At 50.8% G+C, this 21,553-nt stretch overlaps 1 protein-coding gene across 3 annotated transcripts in view; it reads right to left on the bottom strand.

The window, feature by feature from the left end:
* The window catches only part of SCMH1 (Scm polycomb group protein homolog 1), a 68,550-nt gene extending 47,407 nt beyond the window's left edge, over positions 1–21,143 (bottom strand). For 2 of the 3 annotated variants that reach the window (XM_027694012.1, XM_027694013.1), the window contains exons 1-4: positions 21,052–21,143; positions 5,721–5,827; positions 2,719–2,803; positions 36–104 (exon numbers count right to left, since the gene is read on the bottom strand). In XM_027694012.1, coding sequence (XP_027549813.1) covers positions 36–104; positions 2,719–2,743 — 94 coding nt within the window. In that variant the 5' untranslated portion in view covers positions 2,744–2,803; positions 5,721–5,827; positions 21,052–21,143. The remainder of the gene's footprint in view (positions 1–35; positions 105–2,718; positions 2,804–5,720; positions 5,828–21,051) is intronic. The other variant, XM_027694014.1, reaches the window with a different exon arrangement.
* Positions 21,144–21,553: the final 410 nt, after the last annotated feature.

The following is a 21,553-nucleotide window of genomic DNA, read 5'->3' as shown; positions in this document are numbered from 1 at the left end:
GGAGAGGAGGAAGGGGGAGAAGGGAGCTCTCTTACCTTGGTACTGGGAGGGAGACTCTGACGGGCGGCTGTACTTGTGCTTCTTACCATCTTTCCAATCTATGGCTGAGACAAGAAATAGAGCATTTGTGTGAGGGAAAGGAGCCAGCTGATGCACCCCTCCACACTGCCTGCTTTACAGGCCCTTCAGAGGAGCAGAGTGAGCTCCCAGTCATGCCCCCAGGTGACATGGATGATTTGCTCCCATCTCTGGGGTGTGCTCCCTTCCTCCCCACAGCTCATGCACATACCTGACATGAGGTACCTGCGTTTGCACCTTGGTCCCTGCCTAGTCCCCACCAGCTACTGTTCTCCCCCAGTGATCAGCAATAACACAAAGAGCAGCAAACTGCTAGAGCTCCATCATTTTAGCCATGAGAAGAAGAGCTCGAGAGGAACAAACACAACAGCCACTGAAAATGGTTCACATGGATCCTGGGCACCGAGAAGTGGAGCCTGAATCTCTCCTTGGGTATCAACTCCTGGTCATTTCACACAAACAGCCTTGGCCCTCTCTGGAGATGGGGAGAGGACCTCCCTGAAAATCTGCACAACTGCCCTTTCCATGCACAACACCAGGTTTCCATGTGTCCTGCCCAGCTCAGAGGAGAGCACAGCAAAGCAGCACCAGCTCTGGAGAGCAGTTCCCAAAAACAGCTCTGGAAAGGGATAGAGCAAGGAGCAGGGAATGCTCATCCCTGCCTCCAGCAGCCTCCAGCCCAACGGAGGGATGGCAGATCTCTGTGCCAGCTCCTCCACCTGCTGCTGCTCGACTGGGCACCCTGGGAGTGCTGCTGCACTCCAGCTCCTTTATTTTACAGAGCACTTTAGGGCTACTGTAAACAGCAATTTGGTATTGCCCTATTAAATGTGCCTTGCCCCCACAAAAAGCACTTCCTTGTGAAAGGAAGGACAAAGAAAACAGGAAAAGTTTCAAAACCTCCTGACAAGCAGCTGGAAGAGGCAGGCCAGGAGCTGCTGCTGGAGTGACCTGGGGTGCCTTAACATGTCTGGAATTGCTTTTGGACAATTATTTTTGCAATCTTCTCTTCCTGACATGCTCTTTTTAGCACAGTGGGCAGGATGGCATACAGGTTTTACAGCTCTGGAAAGTGACAGAGCAAGAAGCAGGGGATGCCCACCCCTGCCTCCAACAGCCTCCATCCCAACGGAGGGATGCCAGATCAGCATCCCTTAAATGAACATGAGGGACATATGGAGTGTGGCCACAGCGTCACCAGACACAGACCAGACAAAGAACCTCCTTGGAGAGACATAAATGAATGAAAAGGATTGAAGGACACCCTTCCTACAAATGCATTACCATGAAGGACAGTATTCTGCCACCTCCCTAAGAAAGCAAGAATAAAGGACATAAAGTATTTAAGTCAGAAGCAAAGAGCCCCCTGGGTGGGTAAGGCTCCCCTCAGTGCTGCAGGACAGCTCTAATAGCATCTGTGCACTCAAAGGAGCCTCTCACCACACTCTGCAGGCGAAGGTACATTTTGTTCTTAACCTTTAGCATGCAAAAATCCTCATTAAGCATGATACAAAAGCAGCAGAGAGGGAGAGAAACACAAGAATTTCTGCAGACAAATAAAGAAACAGTGAAAGTTCAATGCATTATTAAAAAAGCAGGTAAGTAGGACAGAAACCCACGTGTGCACGATGCAGGTGTTGCCTTTGCAACCTATGTCACAGCACTGGCAGCACAGGGCACACAGCCAGGCTGGCTGCAGGCACCAGGCTCCATGAGCACAGAGAACAAGCTGTGTATGAGGCTAAATCCAGTCAGCCCAGTCCACAGCCACACTGCTGACTAATCAACCTGCCTCCTTTATTGCCAAGCCCTCCAGCTGCCTCGCAGCAGGGTCTCCCCATTCCCTGCTTTCCTTCATTTATTTTCACTTCATTAAAGGACAAGCAGTGTTAGGAAGAGGCTAATGCTGCCGTAAGATGAACCACCACAGAAGCAAAGGAGACACTTAAAAAAAAAAAGGAGGAGAGAAATTGAGCATAGAAATCTCCTGCAATAAACCTCGGGAGTGTGGAGCAGATGTGAACAAAGAGCTGCGGAGGATGCTCCGTCCTCCCGCCCTCCCTTCCCCCAGCCCCGGGAGCTGTGATGAGATCACTGCAGCCCAAGGCACACGCAGGGCACAACACCAACGGAAATCAATAGTGCTGTGAAGCACAAGAAGCCAGAGCAGCTCAGCTGCAGGCAGCAGGCTCGGCTGCACCCTTTTCGTTGGGGATGCACATCCCAGGTAGCACGTGTAGGGCTGCGAGGGGCCGAGGGACACCAGGGAGCCTGGGACAGATTTCCTCTCCACAAGGTAGGCTGGTCTCTGGTTTCATGCCTCATTAGAAGGGGGAGGCCTGTGCCAGCAGAGCCAGTTTGCCTCACACTGGGAGCACTGGCAGATGGTGTGTGCCGTGGGTTCTGCAGAGCACCCTCGCTGCTGACACTGCGCCCCACGAGCCGCAGGGGTGCCCCAGGAAGGGACTCTGCTCAGCCCATGCTGGGGGTGGATTGATGGGCTGTTCTCTGCACACTGATGGAGACAAACGCAGGTTTTGGGCTTCCAATCACATCTTCCAGCCCACCCCCGAGGCACTGGGTCCTCCAGGCTGCCCCAGCTCCCGAGCAGCCCTCGGCTGTGCCCAAATCACTGCTCACCTTTCTGAGGGCCTGGTTTCCGCATTCTACCACCTGCTGCTGTCCTGAGCCCGGGACTGGCTTGCTCTTAGAGAACTGAAGGTGTCTAGGACAAAAGAAATAAAGATGAGAAAATTCCCCGTTCTGGAGCACACTGAACCATGAACTCATCCCACAGAGGGGGAAACACATGCTCCGTCACCCGGGGTTGCACAGAGCACTCACAGTTCATGTCACCCCCTGAAACTACAAGACTTCCTCCAATTTGTGGACAACTTCAAATTCATGGCAGCAGGAGCAGCATAAATAAGCACAAGGAGCACATGCCCATCTCTGTGCTCACCCCACAGTGGGTCTGGAGCGTGTGTGCGGAAGGAGAGGCTGCTCCCACCCACTAACAAAGGGAAGCAGAGCTGAAATTTATGAAAGAAAACACATGGAAACATAACATTAACTCTGGCAAAGCAGCACAGCAATCCCCAGCTCTCCACTTGCAATTCAAATTGCTCATAGAAGTTCTGGGGAATAAGGATGAGAAACTGGACAGTGACCCAAGAAATACTTTTGCTGTTAGCACTGCCCCGAGTGTCCAAGCTGTGCTACAAATTCTTTTTTCCTGGTTGGAGGAAAACTGGCTGGACTGTCCCCAACAAGTAGAAGCATTTGCATTCTTGTTATAAGCAAATATTCCTGAGAATCAGGGCTCTTGGGAGATGTGTGCTGGGCACACAGAGGGAGCCCAGTGCCCAGCACAGCCGCTCTCCCAGGGCAGTGCCCGCTGCACACCCCGAGCCTCACCACGGCCTGCCAGAAAATATCCAAATGAATGGCTGAGCCACAAACAAGCCCTCGGGAAAGGCAGGAAAAGCATGTTTTGACACTCCACTAACTAATGAAAGATTAATTGTGTCAATATAACTCCATTTTGTTCACAGTGGGGCAGTCAGGAGGAGGATGGAACAGGAAGCTGTCACAGGACACAGTGCCGAGTCGCTGCTTAAAGGGTTATTTACAGCTCCAACTTGGCAAGAAGTCGGGATTTTGAAAACCAGGCTTTTTCCAAACCTAAGAGAAATAAAGACTTTAATTTTCTGTAACAGCACTATAAACTACAGCCTTTACATGCAACACTGAGCAATACTCTGAGAAGAAAAATACGGAAGGAATTAAATACTAAAGGAAAAAAATCCCTGGTTGTTTTTTAATCCAAATCAAGAGGTGCACAGTAGTCACTTATTGCCTCTCTTCTAAATACTGTGTGTGTCTGTACACACTTGTGAAAGGAGTAAAGTTTCTTTCCCTTTCAATAGTGGAAGGTAACCTACATGTGAAAGGTTATTTACAACATTTAAAGCTTCTTTTCATAATTTTCTTCATTCATTTTTATTAAAGACTAGCAGTCTGGCAGGAAAAGTCCCCCAGACATAAAACCCAGGCTGAAAGGCGTTATATAAAGGCAGCAGACAAGCATTTGCAATCTCTGGCACTGCCCCTCTTCTGTCTGTGGGACTTTCTGAAGTACCTACACACACAGGATTGTGGAAGCCTGTGGCTGGAGACGAGGGTGCACTGCTGCACCTTCCACCCTCAGGCAGGGAATAACCCTAATTTGGCTCAGGGAGCACCTTCTCACTCTCTACAGCTCCCTGGCAGGACAGTGGAGCCAGGGGGGGTCAATCTCCTGGGTAATTAGTGACAGGATAAGGGGAAACGGCCTCCAGTTGTGCCAGGGGAGGTTCACAGGGACATCAGGAAGAATTTCTTCACAGGAAGGGCTGTCAGGTATTGGAATGGGCTGCCCAGGGAGGTGGTGGAGCAGAGTCACAGTTGGGAAGGACCCAAAAGGATCATCCATCCAACCCCTGGCCCTGCACAGACACCCCAACAATCCCACCCTGGCCCTCAGAGCATTGTCCAAACCCTCCTGGAGCTCTGGCAGCCTTGGGGCTGTGCCCAACCAGCCTCTGGGGGAAGAACCTTTGCCTGAGATCCAACCTGAGCCTGCCCTGACACAGCTCCAGCCGTTCCCTGGGTGCTGTCACTGGTCACAGAGAGCAGAGATTGGAGCTGCCCCTCTGCTGCCCCTGAGTTTTACTAACACAGGCCTTGGGAATTGATAATTCCCACTGATTGTAATTTATAGTTGCCCAGAGGAGCTGTAAAATCTCCACTCTTGGAGATATTCCAAACATCACCAGCTGCCTCCCCAAGCAGCCTGATCTAACCTTGTAACTGAGTCTGATTTCAAAGTCAGGCCAGCTCTGCATGTGGTGCTGGACAGACAGCCTCCATAAACTCCTTCCAACCTGAAACACCCAAGGATTTTATCTCCCTGACAACAGATTGGAAGGCAAGAGGAATCACTGTAAAGGTTTCACCAAGGCTGAAATGCCCCGGTGAGGACAGACTTCAGTGCAGAGGGAAGAAAGGGAATGGCAGAACAGGCTCTCAGAGCACTGCAGGACAGGAGCACGGCAGTACCCAGGGACACGGCCTCTGCTCCACTCAGGCACTGCAGACCAAAAAAACATGGAAGTAATAAATAGCAGGAGATACAGTTTGGTATCCAAGGGGGGAAAATGATCCATCCACAGAGACAGATCTGGAATGACCTCAGACACAAACATGTTGCTGCTGGGGACCCGTTGGCTCGGTCCATGGCACAAAGGACACAATCTTACTGCTGCCTCAAACAAAACCTCTGGGGTTCCCACAGCCCAGCACACACTGCAATGCTCCATCTCCAGAACCTGACAATTATACAGAACTGCACACCGGAGTTAAAACTCCCCTTGTTTTCAAAAGCTGTGTTTGTCCTGCTTGTGGAGATCAAGATAATCTCCCAAGCACGGACCACAGTGTTACAGTGTTGGTTTCCAGAATTTATAGCCTGAAAGGACAGATCAATGTGCAAATTCATTTCAGCAGGATGCTACCTTAAAAATGTAAAAAGGCCAACTGATTTGCTGTCTTTAGTAGCAGATAAAGTGCCTTTCCCACAGTTTCAAACAACTTTCACTCACCGAGATATCAAAAGTGCCAAGGGCTCCACTGAACTGTCATGGGCTCTAGTTCCCCATCACTCCTCCAAGACAGCAGAGTCAGTACAAACACTGCGGCATAGCAAAACCTGAAAGCAGAGAGACAAAATGAAAAAGTTTGCATTTAATTGCAGAAAGGCTACATTACCAGCTGCATTATTCATGTTCATATTTAATTCATTTAAAACATCCAAATTTAAATTTAAAGACAGCTGTAACAAACATTCCCACTTGCCATCGCAAAGCAGAGCAGAACTTGACACAATTTAAGTTCAGCTTGCAGTGAGTACACGGGACTGCGGCTGTTAAACACCTTTGATATGAGTAAGATCACATCAACTGGGCTGATAGAAACTAGTTCAGCTTTTGTAAAATGAAACTATCACACAAAGGAGGATTGAAAAGACTAGACCTGATTAGTAATGAAAAGGAGAGAGACCACATGAGAGGCACATAAAATAATGAGTAGCATGAAGGGAGTGAACTGGGGACTCCAAATTATCCCTTCCCAGTGCAGCAGAGCAAACCTACAAAACTAAAAATTCCCAAGTATATACCAGGGAGAAGGAAATGTTTATTGGAAACTAACAGATGTGCAACTTTGTCATGGAGGAAGTTGTCAAGAGAAGCAAACCTTTAAATAACCTTAAAAATGACAAAGACATTGAAAAGCAAACGAGCACTTATAATGGTATCAAAGCATAAGATGCACAGGCCAAAGGCACCCAAACCCCAAGCAAGAGCTGAGTGAAGGTGGGGTGCCCAGCTGGACCCTGCCCATCACATCCCTGCCCCAGCTGGACCCTGCCCACCACATCCCTGCCCCAGCTGGACCCTGCCCACCACATCCCTGCCTCGGCTGCTGGGTTTGGGGAGGAAAAGCCAAGCCCTTGCCTGGCTGTGGGTCCCAGCTCACAGCCAGAGGTAGGACACCAGCTCGAGACATGGTTTGCTCACACCCTGGTGACCCCTGTGCTGGGTTACACCGAGATCCACACCTCTGAGACATGGGCTTTTTCCTTGGCAGAGAGGCAGCCAGGGCTGGAAGAGTATCCCAGGGCATGCCCAGCTCTGAGTGTGGCTCCCTCCGGCAGCCACAGAGCACAGCCCACAGCACAAGCACTGCTCAAATGCATCTTAATCCAATTAAACTCTCACCCCCACTGCTCTTACCAACGGGCTCTTCCAAAAGCTCATCCCTAAGGGGAGACGGATTCAATTTACCTGTGCCAGATTGGAAGGGACCTGCAGGGTTAGAGGGGAGCCTGCTCTGCAACATTCTTCCCCCAAATGTGGCAATTGCAATGGCAGTAAAACAAAAATGAGAAAATGTGGGTAGAAGATGCTGTCCCATCTCTGCAGACCTCATGAGATGCATGTAATCCCTTTATCTCCAAAGCCTCCGCTCCTTCGGAGCGCATAATTATGAAAAGAGTTAAAGCTGAGGCTCTTAATGTCTCTTCTAGGCACTTCTTTATTCCACTCAAGGCACCAGTCACATCTGAATTATTTCCTGGGGTTGTTTGGACTTCCTATTATACAAGGATGATTATGGTGAACCTTGGGATGGAATCCAAGTTGGATCTCAGCATTACCATGTTTGATTGAAAGGGGAGCTGAAGGTTTGTTGACAGTGTGCCAAGCTTCAAACCTCGCTGGACAATGCTGCTGCCAGCAGGCCAGAGGCTCCCAGAGAGGAGAGGGAGAAAACTACTAACAGTGAAGCTGAAAAATGGTTTTATGAGGTCGGATGCACACCCCACAGATTAGGATGGGGGAAAAAAAGGGAACTCTGCATATTGCCAGAGGACTGTGAGAATGACGCTTCTTGGAAATCCCATGGGACAGCCACGAGAGAATCCTGATGGTTTCCCAGGATGTAAAGTGCCCGGAGTCATTGATTTTTTTCCCCACGAAAGCACAGGTCTGGAGCACCATGACCACTGCAGCCAGTAAAAATCCCTTCCATGTAACCTCTGCTTCAGATGAGGTTTCCCTCACAGTCATCTTTCCATCAGACACTATTAATGTTTCCAGCAATAAAGAGCTGTCCTTTACAATTCCCTCAGGAAATGCCAGGGCAGCACTGTAAGCTCCTGCCCATCGTGGGTGATGGTGCTGCTGCCATTCCAACCTCCCAGCTGGAGGCTCAGGCTGTGCCAGGTCCTGTTTCAGCTCCGTTCTGGAAGCCCATCTGTGCACCATGGGTTACATGGGAGCATCCAGTGGCATCTCAGCCCCATGAGAAAACCAGCACAGACACATGATGAGCAGATCATTCAGTCATAGAATATCCTGAGTTGGAAAGGACCCAAAAGGATCATCCATCCAACCCCTGGCCCTGCACAGACACCCCAACAATCCCACCCTGGCCCTCAGAGCGTTGTCCAAACCCTCCTGGAGCTCTGGCAGCCTTGGGGCTGTGCCCACTGCCCTGGGGAGCCTGGGCAGTGCCCAACCAGCCTCTGGGGGAAGAACCTTTTCCAACCTCAGCTGCTCATTTAACATCTTCTTTTGCCATTTTTAATCTCTGTGGTGGAGAAAGAAAGGCACTTTCAGCCTACCTGAGAAATGAGAGGACTGTCAGCGCGACACCTCTGATCACTTTGGGTTTTCACAGCACACTTGACTCCTCAGATTTCTGCCTAACCTGTGGACACCAGAACTTTTGCTGGTCTAAACCCACAAACCCAAGGTTTTCCTCTTGAACTGTGCTCTGATGAGCTGACTGACCCCCCTCCTGGGCAGAAGCCAAAGACCAGCAGGCAGCTCCCAGGACTGAGCACCATCCTGCTCGGAGCCAGACATGCAGCCGAGGAGTCCTGAACCTAAATGCCAAACAAATGCTTATGTGGGACCCGAAGGAAACTCTCAGGAGCGGAGCAGCTGCAGAGTTTGAGGAGGGGAGTCAGAAGCTTTCTTGACCAATGAGTTGATTTCCTTCCATCTCCCTGTTATCATCCTCCTGGACGAGAGTGGAGTTGTAGTTCTCCTTGTGTGTGCAAAGCCACATTTTTGGCAGCTCCAAAAAAAGGTTGATGAAGCTACACCACCTCTGGAAGCACCTCCCTGATCAGGGGGAGGTGTACTGTACAATGAATGTTGGTATTTCCATCTGGAGTACTGATCCCCTTGTGTGAGCTGAAATACCTGATGGCTGCAAACCATTACTCCTCTTTCTACCAGAAGGATTTTGTGTCATTTCCAACATCTCTCTTTCTCTGGAACTAATTTTATCTTTCTACCATGTAAGAAGTGGACTGATAAACTCCAGACTACACGACAAGCTCCTCACAAACACATTCTTGTGTTAACACACTGAGGTGTCTCGAAGATGTGATCACAAGTAACACACTTCCTCAGCCCCTGAGCCAAGTCTCAGGGGAGCACATATTTTAAAAGACAAAAACACGTGAAGAATTTGGATAGATCATGTCTGTACAATGAAAATATTAACTTTATTACTTCCTTTTGAACACCTTCAGAGTGGAAGGGAGAGGAGATGGGTCAACCTCCAAGAAAGTGGCAGCTGGACCATCACACACTGCTGAGTTGAGCTCAAGGGATCACCTTCAGCATGAGTGTGAAAACCAGGGACCAGTGGGAGGAATCATTACCATGAGGGAACCTACAGCAGTTACCACTGCTCATGACTGCAGAGGAAATGAAATAAAACCTTGTAGGATTCCAGTAAAGGTTTTCCTTCCCTATCAAAAAAAAACCCAGCATGGGCCTTGGCTCAAACCAGAAATATCCTGATGTGTATCACTGTGAGCAGACCTGGCTCTCCATGAAGACTCAAGAGGCTGCAATAAAGACAAGCTTGGCCCACTCCAGGAGCAGGATACCCAGGCTGAGAGAAACTGAGAGAGGAAAGGGCTTACAACAAAAGCCAGGTGAGACAATCTGGCTCGAGTCTCCTAAAGGAAGCCCCTTAACAGGATGAATCTTCTCAGTACAGACATGTTTACTCACAAGCTGGGAGTTACAGTCATCCTGCTCCATGGCTGCCATTTCTGCAGTGAGGGGAGTGGGCCCTCCAGCCCCTCAAATCCCCCTTGGAAAGATGGGGCTTGACTGCTGTAAGAAATCCACACACTGGGGAAAAAGCAGAACTGCTTTTGTTCTAAGACTGGTGTTGGTTTGTTTCTTAAAACCCAAACCCATTCCTCTCTCTCAAACAGAAAGAAAACAGTGCAAAACCTAAGGCCTTCCCATTCAGGACAACATGGAATCTTGGAATGATTTGGGTCAGAAGAGACCTCAAAGATCCTCATGTTCCAACCCCCCTGCCATGGGCAGGGATATACAGCACTCAGAGGATCCTGTGCTGCTCCTCCCCAGGGAGAGCCATGTTCAAGGCTTGGAGCCAAGGCCCGGGCTGCCTCCCATTGTCAGGGATAGGGAATGGCCCACCATGAACACAGACTTCAGCTAATCATACAAATCCCCTGTGACTACAGCTGGGGTTAAGGAAGCTTCACTGTGTTTCACAATTATTTCAGCGACCCATTCATGGCTGGTCCTGCTGCTGAAGTCACTCTGAGGTTCTGTGTCACTGTTGTTTCCCCTGGGGTGAGCAATGCCTGTATCCCACATCCCCACGTGAACGAGGCCAGCAGCACCATGGCTGTCCAAAACTGCTCTGCACAAGCTTAAGGAAAAGTGGCAGGTCTCTGTTTCTGGGTGTTAAGCAGAGACATTTCTGACCTGCACCACCACTGAATCTCAGTGGAGCTCTCCCAGATGCACTGCAACAGCACCCAACAGGGAGGACTGGCTTTTTGGGCAGGTGAGGCTCCTGTTCCATATAGAACAGGACTTCAGTGCCATATGGCAAGAACATGCCAAAACAAGCAAGTCAATCTGTGTGCCTTAGGCTGCTGTTTCTGCCACAACCATCTGTGTTTCAGCTATTTGGTGTCAGCACGACTCACACAGCTAAAAGTTCAAGTCTCCTGCTTTTAGAAGAGCAATGGCCTGGGTTACAGAGTGGCATGGCAGTGCACCCAACACCCAACCCACTGAGGACACCTGGAAGCAGAGGAGATTATCATGCCTGGGCCACTCTGTAGCCTGATTCCAGCATGTTCTGACCATACCCTGATGACCAGGGGCCAGGCCACAGGCCAGTTCTGCACATACCTGGGTCTCCTTTCATGACAATCCCAGGAGCATGGAGAGGTGCAGAATACGGTGCACCCCACACACCTCTGGGCTGGGTCCTGCCTCCCCCACTGCCCAGGGACAAGCTGGAGGGTGCCCACCGAGGGCAGGGTGTGATGCAGAGCCCCCCAAGGGGACACCCAGCCCATGGGGCACAGCAGGGAGGCCAAACTGCTGCAGGCAGTAAAGGAAGTTTTGCAGCAATGGGGCTGTTTCAGTGTGCACTGAGCCACACGCCAAAGCCAAGAGCTATTACTGAAAGCAGATGGCTTACAGGGGACCTTGAAATGGGATTCTGCCCGTGGCAGTTACAAAGTCACCCCACACAAAAGCACACAATAGGATGCTTCAAAGTCTTTAAATAAGAATTTAAACAGGAGTACATTAAAAACCAGTGCATGGTTTCCATATCATCACCAGACAGGCCAGTAGAGCCCCCCTCCCACAGACAACCATGGCTGCTTTCCCAGACAGCAGTTACACACGTGATGGATGTGGCCCCAGAATGGGCTCCAGTGTGGAAACGATGCACAGGTCAACATCCAGTATGTATATCTATATAAAAAATGTTTAATTAACCTTATACTTAATTCTCTACTGGACTGTATCTTATTAAAAAATAAGCTCTTTACAGGATGAAAGATATGGGAGGAGAGGATCAGGTGGATAAATATATAGATGGTTTGTAATATTAACTAATGAAATAAATACATCTAAATGCCAGGACAATGTATTCCCTAGTAAGGGGAAACAGGAGGCAATCCAGACAGAAAGGGCTCTGACTTCCAGTCGTGTCTCTATTGGAAATGTCACGACAGAGTGAACATCGATGCTGCAAGCAGGGTGTGAGAACTCCTCAAAGAAGATTTTGCATTAACTATTTCTGGTAATGTCAGTTTGACACAGTTTCAGCAGAACATCCTCAGGAGACCATAAGCAAGGAAAGGCAGCTTGAGGGGGAATAAAAAACCAAAGGGATGGTAATTAGGGGACAAAACAGAAATGTAAATGAGGAAAACCTTGGAAAGAGACGGGAAGGAGATGACCCAGTCCCTTACAATACCCTGTACCTCACAAGCACAGGGGAGGAGGATGATCCTCAGGGACAGACAGATGGGGGCAAGGGTTTCCACTGAAACGGCAGGAAAGGAGATGAGAGCTCCAGGAACAGAGGAGAGCAAACCAGCCCTGAGGAAAAGGTGAGGGACGAAATCACCCCTCTCTAATGAGCTACATATTGAGATGTGGGGGATGATGATCATTACATACACCTACAATTACATTTTCCTTTTGCTTTCCTTCTATAACCAATCCTAACAATTAAATGGAATGCTTAGCAATGTCCCTTGGGAAAATACACTGGATGAAAACTGTCATCCTGAAGCCTCTGATGGCATCAAAGCAATCACCGAGCGTGTTACTGGAGTGTGCAAGGTGCTCTCTTCCCTCATCCAGCACAAAGCAACCACCTTCCCTGGAGTTAAGTATTTCTTAACTTCCTGGGGTCCAGCACCAACACAGGCCTGTCCCTACTGACAAGGGGTGGGGGCCCCACGACTTCAGTCACACTCAAGGCTGAATTCTTCACAGATCCCTATACAAGCCCCTGTCCCTGACTGAACAGCCACACAGCCAATCTTCCCAAACTTTCCAAATAGAACTCTCTCTGCCCTCCTGAAGCTGCTCTCTCAGAGAAGGTAAGGTAAAATGATCCCTTCAGTGTATATATATATATATATATAAATCTATCCTTAGAGTGACAAAACGCAGGGTCTCCCTGCCAAGCAGCAGAGCCAGACTCACAGTCAAGCTCTCCCCTCCAGCACTCCCAGTAACTGATTCTTCTTGTGCAAACGGAGGACAGATGAGAAACAGTTCCTACTGATCTGCCCCATCTGCTAAAGAAATGAGAAAGATAAAACATCCAAACCCTCAGGGTATGGAGCAGAGCCACAAAACCTTTATTTACCTCTGCTAGAGCTGAAGAGGAGTTGGTCTCTGCTACTTGGAGCACTGAGACAGAGATAATCCAGCCCTCACAGGGGGAAAGAGGGATGTCTGAGAGGGTGAAGGGAGAGGCTGTGCCATTCCTCCTGTGCCCGCTCCAGCCCAGCAGCAGCCTGCCAAGGCAAAGGGCTGCCCGGGAGAACAGCTCCCAGAAACTCACTGTACCCCAAGGGAATGGCGTGTCAGGGCAGGAAACAAGCATCTTTGTTTTATTTTCTCACTCATGTAGAGAGATATTAATTTGTCTGTTTCTTAAGAAAAGGAAAGGAAATTGCAGCAGTGCAACATGTCAAGAGAAACCAGGCTCACTTGAGGATGGGTATTAATTACTGCTTGCTATTTTTATCCTGTGTATAACTCTGGTCTCGTCTATGACTTAAGGAGCTAAAATCCCAGGAGCCAAAACTGTGTATCTACTGAAATAGGTGAAAGATCCTTTAAGGGTGCAAAGTCTGCATATAGAGAAATTCTAACAAGTGCCCATCAAAACTTCAGTCAATTTTAATAAGAAAAGAAAGAACAATCTAGCAGTACACAGAAATATTATCTCAGGAGAATTACTCCCAGAGAAGAAAAATCACTAGCCAGTTCCTGCAGGAAACCCTGAACAGATGACTGTTAATTATGGAAAGAAAAAGTTGTTAGGCTGCTTTACATTCCTGAAGGGCCAAGAGTTTGGACAACTAAAAAGTGTACTGTGAGGCCCTTCACTGTTTTCTGTACAACACACAGTAGATGCCAATAAAAAAAAACAACAAACCATGACCACAAGCAACCAAAAGTCCATCCTGCAGCTCTGCAAGTATGTTCAGTGTCTGCCAACGAGCTAATGAAAACAAGGCCCTCTTACAGACTGTATCTGCTCGACATTCAAGTACCTGCTGGACATTTTGTACAGCTTATAAAGCCATAAAATATCACAGGGTATTTACAGATTTTCCAGCTGACAACGATATGAAATAACTGAGCAGTCATGGAACACCCCGAGTCCTCTGGGCAGGCAGAGGATAACACTGAACAGACACTGCCACACACACAACTGGAGACTCTGCCAGCACTGCACAAGATGAGACCAAAGCTCAGGGTGACGGACAAGGAGCCAAGATTCCAAAGCCATCCCTTAGCCTCACTGTAATGGTGGAACAACAGCCCAGATCTACAGTGCAGGGCTTGGACAATGCCAAGTGGAAGCAGTTCCTCCTGCCCTCTCCAGGCACAGCAATTCACTGCCAAGTGAGCCACTCCCTCCTGCCGTGCTGGGGACATGTGGATACAGCCACCCAAACCCCTCCAGGCTGGGGCTGTGGAAATGACAACTGTGGACTTCCCCTCTGGGGGCACGGGAGCAGCCAGGAGATGGGCCAGCTGCCAGGGGTTATTGCCCTCGAGGTAGGAGTCAAGGGCTCCAGGTCAGCAGCAAGGTGATGGCCTGGCTGGATAGAGCTGATACCTGCCAGTCAGTGATAATATCCTCTGTGTCAGCTGTACATAACATCAGGCACAGCAGGGACTCTGCTACAGAAAAAAATCAACGTTTTATTGCACACAAGGATGTGCTAAGCACCAAAACTTGAAAGATTTGAACTTCCATCACCTAGGGAACAACATGGGAACCATGTATTACACAGTTACTGAACTAGGAACCACTTCCAACACAGATGTAAACTAACAACAATCACAACATTTCATGGCTGGTGGCCCTTCACTACATCAGTAGGTCTCAGTTCTCCACCCGACGCTGACACTCTAACAGAGACCCCACCTGAAAATATTTTTCACTGATGCCATACTACCTCAAGAGTTATTTTCTTTAAGAGTGTGACTAATAACTTAGGACACCACCTGATGAGGAGGATGTCTCCATGGCCTTTTTGAAGGCAGGCACAAGCTCCCCAGACACCAGAAAATTTGAGCTGGACTCATGCCATCACAATCAGCACTGCCCAGCCTGAATGCAGCATCCCAGCTCCTGGGTCAGGGCTGCCTCACCCTGGGCCTGCAGCCAGAGACAAGCAGGGAGTTTGGCACTGCCAGGTACCTCTCACCAGTGCCACAGGTCTGGAGAGCTGGTGTGTGCACACACAGAATCACTGAACAGCCTGGGTTGGAAGGGACCTTAAAGCTCATTCCACTCCAGCCCTGCCATGGGCAGGGACACCTTCCACTAGCCCAGGTTGCTCCAAGCCCCATCCAGCCTGGCCTTGGACACTTCCAGGGATGAGGCAGCCACAGCTTCTCTGGGCAACAACATTTTGAACTAACGGTTTTTAATGACTGCTAATGACTAATGACTTTTAATGTCATCTTCATAAAATGTATCACTAACAAAAAACTCTTTAAATGTTCAAGACATGCATTTTGCTACAGAAGTATAAGACAACTGGGGAATTTGTGATATACAATTTTAATAAAACCCATGTCACCTCATGCACTGCATTTTCTGTGACATCAGCACAGATCAAGGACTGTTAGTCATGGCCAACACAACACACGGATCTGGGACTGGGGCTGCCCAGCTGCCACACACGTGTCATTAAATCCACAGCAGTGCCCGAGAGCCAGCAGATGCTCTCTGAGCACAGAAGGGAAAGGCAGAGAGGAAGATCAAACCCTATGATTGTTTTTCCATTTACAGAATTTTTCTTCTCTTTGTTAGCCTGCCAAAGAGAAGGTGAAATGTCGAAATGATGGGGTTAAAGTGCAGCAATACCAGCCTGAAATCAAGCAAAGCTTCTTAATCTCAGAATAGTCAGGCACTGGAATGGATTGCTGAGGAAAAGTCAGAATCATCATCATTGGAAATCTTTAAGAAGAGTTTAGACAAGCCTCTAGGAAACATTACATATAGGTGATCCTTCAAGGTCACTTCTAGAAACACTGAAACCACAAGACTTTCTCCATAAGCACCTCTCTGATCATACAGCCACTGCACTATTTTGATGGACTGCAGCATCTTTTTTAAGATTTTCTGGAACAAGAAATAAAACCCCAAAGCAACCACAGCCAGCATGCAGGGAGCAGCAGTCTCCGGGCTGCAGGAACAGTCACTGGACTTATTTTTAGAAAGTGGAATTGGTACAACTTCCTCTTCGGTCCCGACTCCATCAGCTCCTCTGCCTGCTCTCCGTGCCTTCGCTTAACTAACGTGGAGAGAGCAGAAGTTCCTTCTCCCTTATAGGTGCCACTTGGGCAGGAAAGGCAAAGGCAGGGACACGGCAAGGGCAGGCAGGGAGGCTCCCACAGCCGGGAGGAGCAGGGGGAACACCAGCTGTCCCCCACTCGCTGCTCACACAGCCGGACACTCCCAGCGCCGTCAGCGCGGGGCACAGGGCTCGGCGCGGGGGAGGAGGCAGAGGCTGCTCCAAACGGGAAGGGAGAGAGGCCCAGGAGCAGGGATAAGGTGCGGCCATGGCACGGGGTGGTGTTCCAGCACTGCCTCGTCCGGGTGGGTGACAGCGGGGTGACTGCAAGCAGCAGCCAAAGGGACCGTGGCTCACTCGGTGGAGAAGCGCCGGGCTTTGTCCCGTGCAGCCTCTGCCAACACTGAACTCCACACAAGCATCCTCCAGGTCCCCTCAGGCACAAATCCCACTTTTCCCAGCAGGACATTTCCCCGGAGTCACACATCAACAGCCCTCTGGGGAGATCAGAAGGTGCACCTATTGCCCTCACCCCCAAGCAAACTGCAGCATGTGTCACTCCAGCAAGGGGTGAACCAAACTTGTTCCCTTGTCACAACACCCAGGAGAAAGGACCTCGCACAGCGTCCAGTGAAACCCTGGAAGGGCCAGGAGAGGGGAGGAATAGCATGAAACTCAATGGGCAAAGATTGAGCTTCACAAATTTCCACTGGCATCTCTTTCTACAGTTTCCGTTGCTGAAAACAAACCCAAGCCATGGGGAGGTTTCTGGACTGTTCACACTGTCAGTCTGGAAAACAAGCTCACTGAAGCTGGGTAACTCATGCACATCAGCTGGCAGGAGGCACCTCCAGGAGTTCTGCTGCTGACTGTGCTAACACCATTCGATTTAAAACACTTACAAAAAAACTTCTGACCAAGAAATGGAGAGGGGAGGATGTATTTCAGAAGCACAAGCTTATCCCAGGGAAAAACCTGAACTGCCATGCCAGCTGCCTCGTGTTGGTAATGGCCACATCGATTCTGCTCTGCTCTTCGTTCCTTACCTCCAGTGATGATAGTAACCAGACCCTGGAGCTGCAGGGGTGACTTCCCAGCCCTCAGGAAGCCAAGGGCTTTCGGCTGCTCTGCCGCAGCTCAGACATCACCCGTCCATCTGGCCTGTTGGACACGGCTGCCACGCAAACAGCCCAGGCAGCAAAACGGACGTTCATCTTTTCCTTCAGTTCTCAGCCAAATTCTTGATTTTTTCTCAGGATGAGTCTGCACAAAAGCGTGAGACTCTGCCCAGTGAGAGCAGAGGCACAGACACAAACTCTGCTTAAACCCCTGCTACAGAGGCAGAGACATTTGGCAGGTGTCTGAGTGAACCCTGCAGACTGCAAACCCCGTATCACAGCATCTAAATCTGCCAGAGGTGGTGTGTCAGAAACCTCAGTAAAAGAGCTAAGTATTATTCTGGTTTTTTAAGGGAATTTAATGTAGATAGAGATCTCTAGGAATTAAAGTTTTCAGCACCAACTATACTAAACTCTCCTGCTCACAACTGAAACTACCTCTGAAATGTTAAGGGACATGGACACACAGGACAGAGCACAGCTTCACAAAAAGGACGAGGTGCTGATCTCCAGTGCTCAGGTGCTCCCACCAGATACTGGTCTGACACCACCAGTCCAGGTCACCAGGCTTGTTTGCTCCAAGCCCAGTGAGATCTGGTGATACAGAAGGAAGTTTTCTTGTGCTTGCTGCTACTCTCAGACTTATACTGTCAGCTTAAACACTGAGCAAGTGTTTTATAACAACCTCCACTGTTAGGTATTGAAGCTGAGTAAGAAAGGAGTTCTTCACAAATAAACCAAAAAACCCATTCCTTTAGGATTAGGCCCTGTTATCCTGCAAATAAAGTGTGATGAAATGTTCATGTTGCAGCTTGGAGTGCAGGTGTTACACCAGGGCATAGAGCTGGGTGAGGGAGGGGTCAGAGTTACAGTTCTGCTACACTGAGAGTTTAATTGTGGGGATGATTTTTACCTTGGCATGTCTCTGAATTACATATATGCAGGAGATTAACCACCTTGCAAGACAAACTGGCAGCCAGAGCTGCTGCTCTGCCCTCAGTGCATCCTGCCTCATTTCTCAGGGACCCCTCCTTGCTAGGAAACTTTTCAAACACAAATGGAGGCATAAATGACTCCAAATCTGTTTGTGTCACCGCAAACTGACTTTCAGTTGCAGGCAAGAAAAAGAAAAGGAAAAAAGACTGGAGGCTAGATGCAAACATTACTATTCAAGAGCCCCAACTAACTCAGCCCAGCTCGGAGCCCTGGTCACCAGCACGCTGCTCCAGGAGCAGACAGGAGCTCAGGAGCATGCAAAGTCCTCTGTCACAAACACACAGTTCAACCTGCAAATCTGCAAACATGTGATCTGCATTCCTTTTCACATAACAGTACTCAGACATACCCCAAATGGGGTCATTTGGGCCCATTATTACAAGTGCTCTGCAGAAGCCCCACTGACACAGTCCTGCCCCGACTGACCACGGCGCTTTAGGCAAAGTGTGGATGGAAGCAGAGCCCAGCGAGGGGCAGAGACCAGCTGGGCAGGCAAGCCCATGTGAAAAGAGCAGAGAAACAGAGCTTGGTCAGCTCAGGAAGAGAAGACAAAGTCTTCAAATGCTTCAAATTGAGCTGCAGAGATGTACGGAGTGGAGTGATGGAGGGATGTAGAGTGTTCTCCACGTGCTCTGGAGCTCAGAGAAGGAAGAGGTTTAAAGTGACAAAGATTTAGATTAAACACCCCAAAAAACCTCTCTAATGGTGAGGAGGCCCAAGTGTTGGCATACATCACCTGCACAGGATGTGGAATTGCCAGCAGGAAGAGCCTTATAAAAAGAACCATTACTTGGGAAGGGTTTAGATGTGTGTGCCTGACCTTACTCAGGGCTGGAAAAAATGAGGACACCTCTGGAGGTCCTCTGTGTCTGAGGCCATGAAACAAAGTTTCAGAGATTGCTTTAAATTAGACATAGGGCAGGGACACAGCTCCCAGAGCACTCACACCCTAGACTGAAGCACAGCTACTTGATGAATAACATCACTATTTCATACCCCAACAGCATCTTTCACTTGAAGACACCTAATTGTCCTGCAAAATTCATTAAGTTTCTAGAGAAGTGCGTCAAGAGTTAAACTTCATTAAAATTTTAGGCACAGGAAAAGCAGGGGCACAGGCTCAGCACTTGCAGGGGGTGCCACTGGGCCTCCTGTTCTAAACTCTGCATTTGCTTTCTTTTAATTAGCTAATCACCTGATTTATTTCATACCAAATATTTGACTGAAAAGCAGATTATCAAGATGCAGAACTGTCACTTGCTGAGATGCAAATACCAAACCGGGAGGACCAAGGTGTAGCATATCTCTCTAAAACAAAACAGACTCGAACCTTTAACTAAATAAATCCTTTAAATAGCACAGAAATACCTGCATTTCCCTTCTGCCCTTTTGTAAGGGACTCCCTGATTTCCATCTGCATTTTCATACCATCTACTGGGCAGATCCTGAACTACCTGCTGGCACATGGAGGCCCTGCAGGGCTGCAGCCCGTGGCAACTTGACCCAAGCTGAGCCCCCCACAAGCCCAGTTTTATTCCCCATATTAACACCAAGCACAAGACAGTGCCTGGGATGAAGCACCATCCCATACACCAAATATTCCTAGCAAGTGCATGGGGACAGCACAGCCTGGCCAGCAGAAGTGTGAGGATAAGGAGAGGAAGGCAAGAGGAGGAGGAGGCCCGGCCCAGCCCAGCCCACGCCGTTGCTCAGGCGTTGAACCGAGGTGGGAGAACATCTTCCCCCAATATTACTGGCTGCGAAGAGCAGCGACCACATGGCTGTTCGCAGCCACTCAGTGCACGCTGTTTACTATAAACAAAAACAGTAAACAGAAACTCAGCCAAAAAACCAAAGCCGGGGACCCCGGACCTGGGTCTCCATATCCTGACTTTCCCCATGGAAATAATTAGTTTCATATTCAGCCGCTGAACCCAAACCACCCGAGGCCCGAAGGAGCCAAGCTGCTCAGTGCATCCCAAACTCGGGCCGCCTGTTTGGATTTGCCAGCTCTGCCTTCAGTCATCCAAACTGCTGCCACAGTTTCACACGGGAGCTTCAAAGAGCCTGCAGATTAAACCTGCGCGGCAGGAGCCAGCCGACACCGGGGTTATTTTTAAACATCTCAACTGTGCACGAAACGCTCGAATGTTGTCTCGCTCCCAGCTCTACCCCAGCACCCGGCTCGGGGGGGGCTGTGAAGGAGGCGCAGATTTTCCCCAGGGATGGTGGTTATGGGGTTTCTCCGGCAGGTCCCGGGGGTCGCCCCGACACCTCCAGCTGCAGGATCCCGCGGGGGTCCCGCTCGGAGCACCGGGGTCCATCCCCGCACCCCCGGGGTCACAGGACGGTGTCACTGAGCCCGCAGGGCTCGACGGGCAGGAAGGGCACAAACCCCCCGGGCACAGCCCGCAGGCGGGGGCCACCCCCTGCAAACCTCCGGCAGCTCGTCCCGCTTCCCCTTTCCTGCCGGGAGCGTCCGGCCGACACCGAACGGCGCCGGGGCCGGGGGAGGCTCCGGCCGGGCCGGGCACCGCTCCGAGGCCTCGGGGCGAGGCGACACCGCGGCTGCCCCAGGCCCTGCCCGGGGACACCCGGCAGAGTAACAAAGCCCTGGAAGCGGCGTCCCCGGGAGCCACAGCCCGGCCGGGCAGCGGCGGGGCCGGGGGGCCCGCGGGGCGCTGCCTCAGGCCGGGGGGGCCGGGGCCGGGCGGTCCCCAGCAGGTGCGGGCGGTGACAGCCGCCCCCGGCCCGGGCACCGCGCGGAGGCGGCCGGGCCGCGCTGACAGGCGGGAGGAGATCCGGGCCAGGCTGAGGGCCCGACCCGCGCCCGCCCCCGTCGCGCCTTCCCGGGCCGGGCCGGGCCGGGCCGAGCCGCCCCCTCACCTGCGCGGCCGCCGAGCGCTGGCGCTGCTCAGTCCCTCAGTCCCTCGCCGCCGCCGCCGCCGCCGCCATGTTCGCGCTGCGCAGGGAGGCGGGGAGGGAGCGGGGGGAGCGGGAGGAGGGACCGGACAGCCCGGCCCGGCCCCGCCGCCGGAGCGGCTCCGGGGACAGCGGGGCTGGGGGGGCCGAGCGGCCGGGCTCGGCTCGGGCTCGGCTCGGCCCGGCTCACGTTCGGCTCGGCCCTCACAAATTCCGCCCTGCCGACTCCGGACTGTCCTCCCTCGGGGACAGACCGCCGTGCTCGCTCCGGGCTCGGGGCAGACCCTCAGTGTCTTCCCTGTGCGTGGGGAGGGACCCCCGTGTGCCCACAAGGGCCCCTCTGGGACGGGGCAGACCCCCACCGTGATCTCCAGCCTGGGAACAGCCCCCCCGTGCCAACTCAGGACCCTTTGCACCCCCACTGTGAGCCCCAGCCTGGGGACAGACTCCCCCGTGCCATCCCAGG

The sequence above is a fragment of the Neopelma chrysocephalum genome, unplaced genomic scaffold, assembly GCF_003984885.1.
Source record: "Neopelma chrysocephalum unplaced genomic scaffold, ASM398488v2 Primary Assembly neopelma1_95b, whole genome shotgun sequence".
NCBI classification, from domain to species: domain Eukaryota; kingdom Metazoa; phylum Chordata; class Aves; order Passeriformes; family Pipridae; genus Neopelma; species Neopelma chrysocephalum.
The sequence above is the reverse complement of the archived record's forward strand: the minus strand, read 5'-3'. Positions and strand labels throughout refer to the sequence as shown.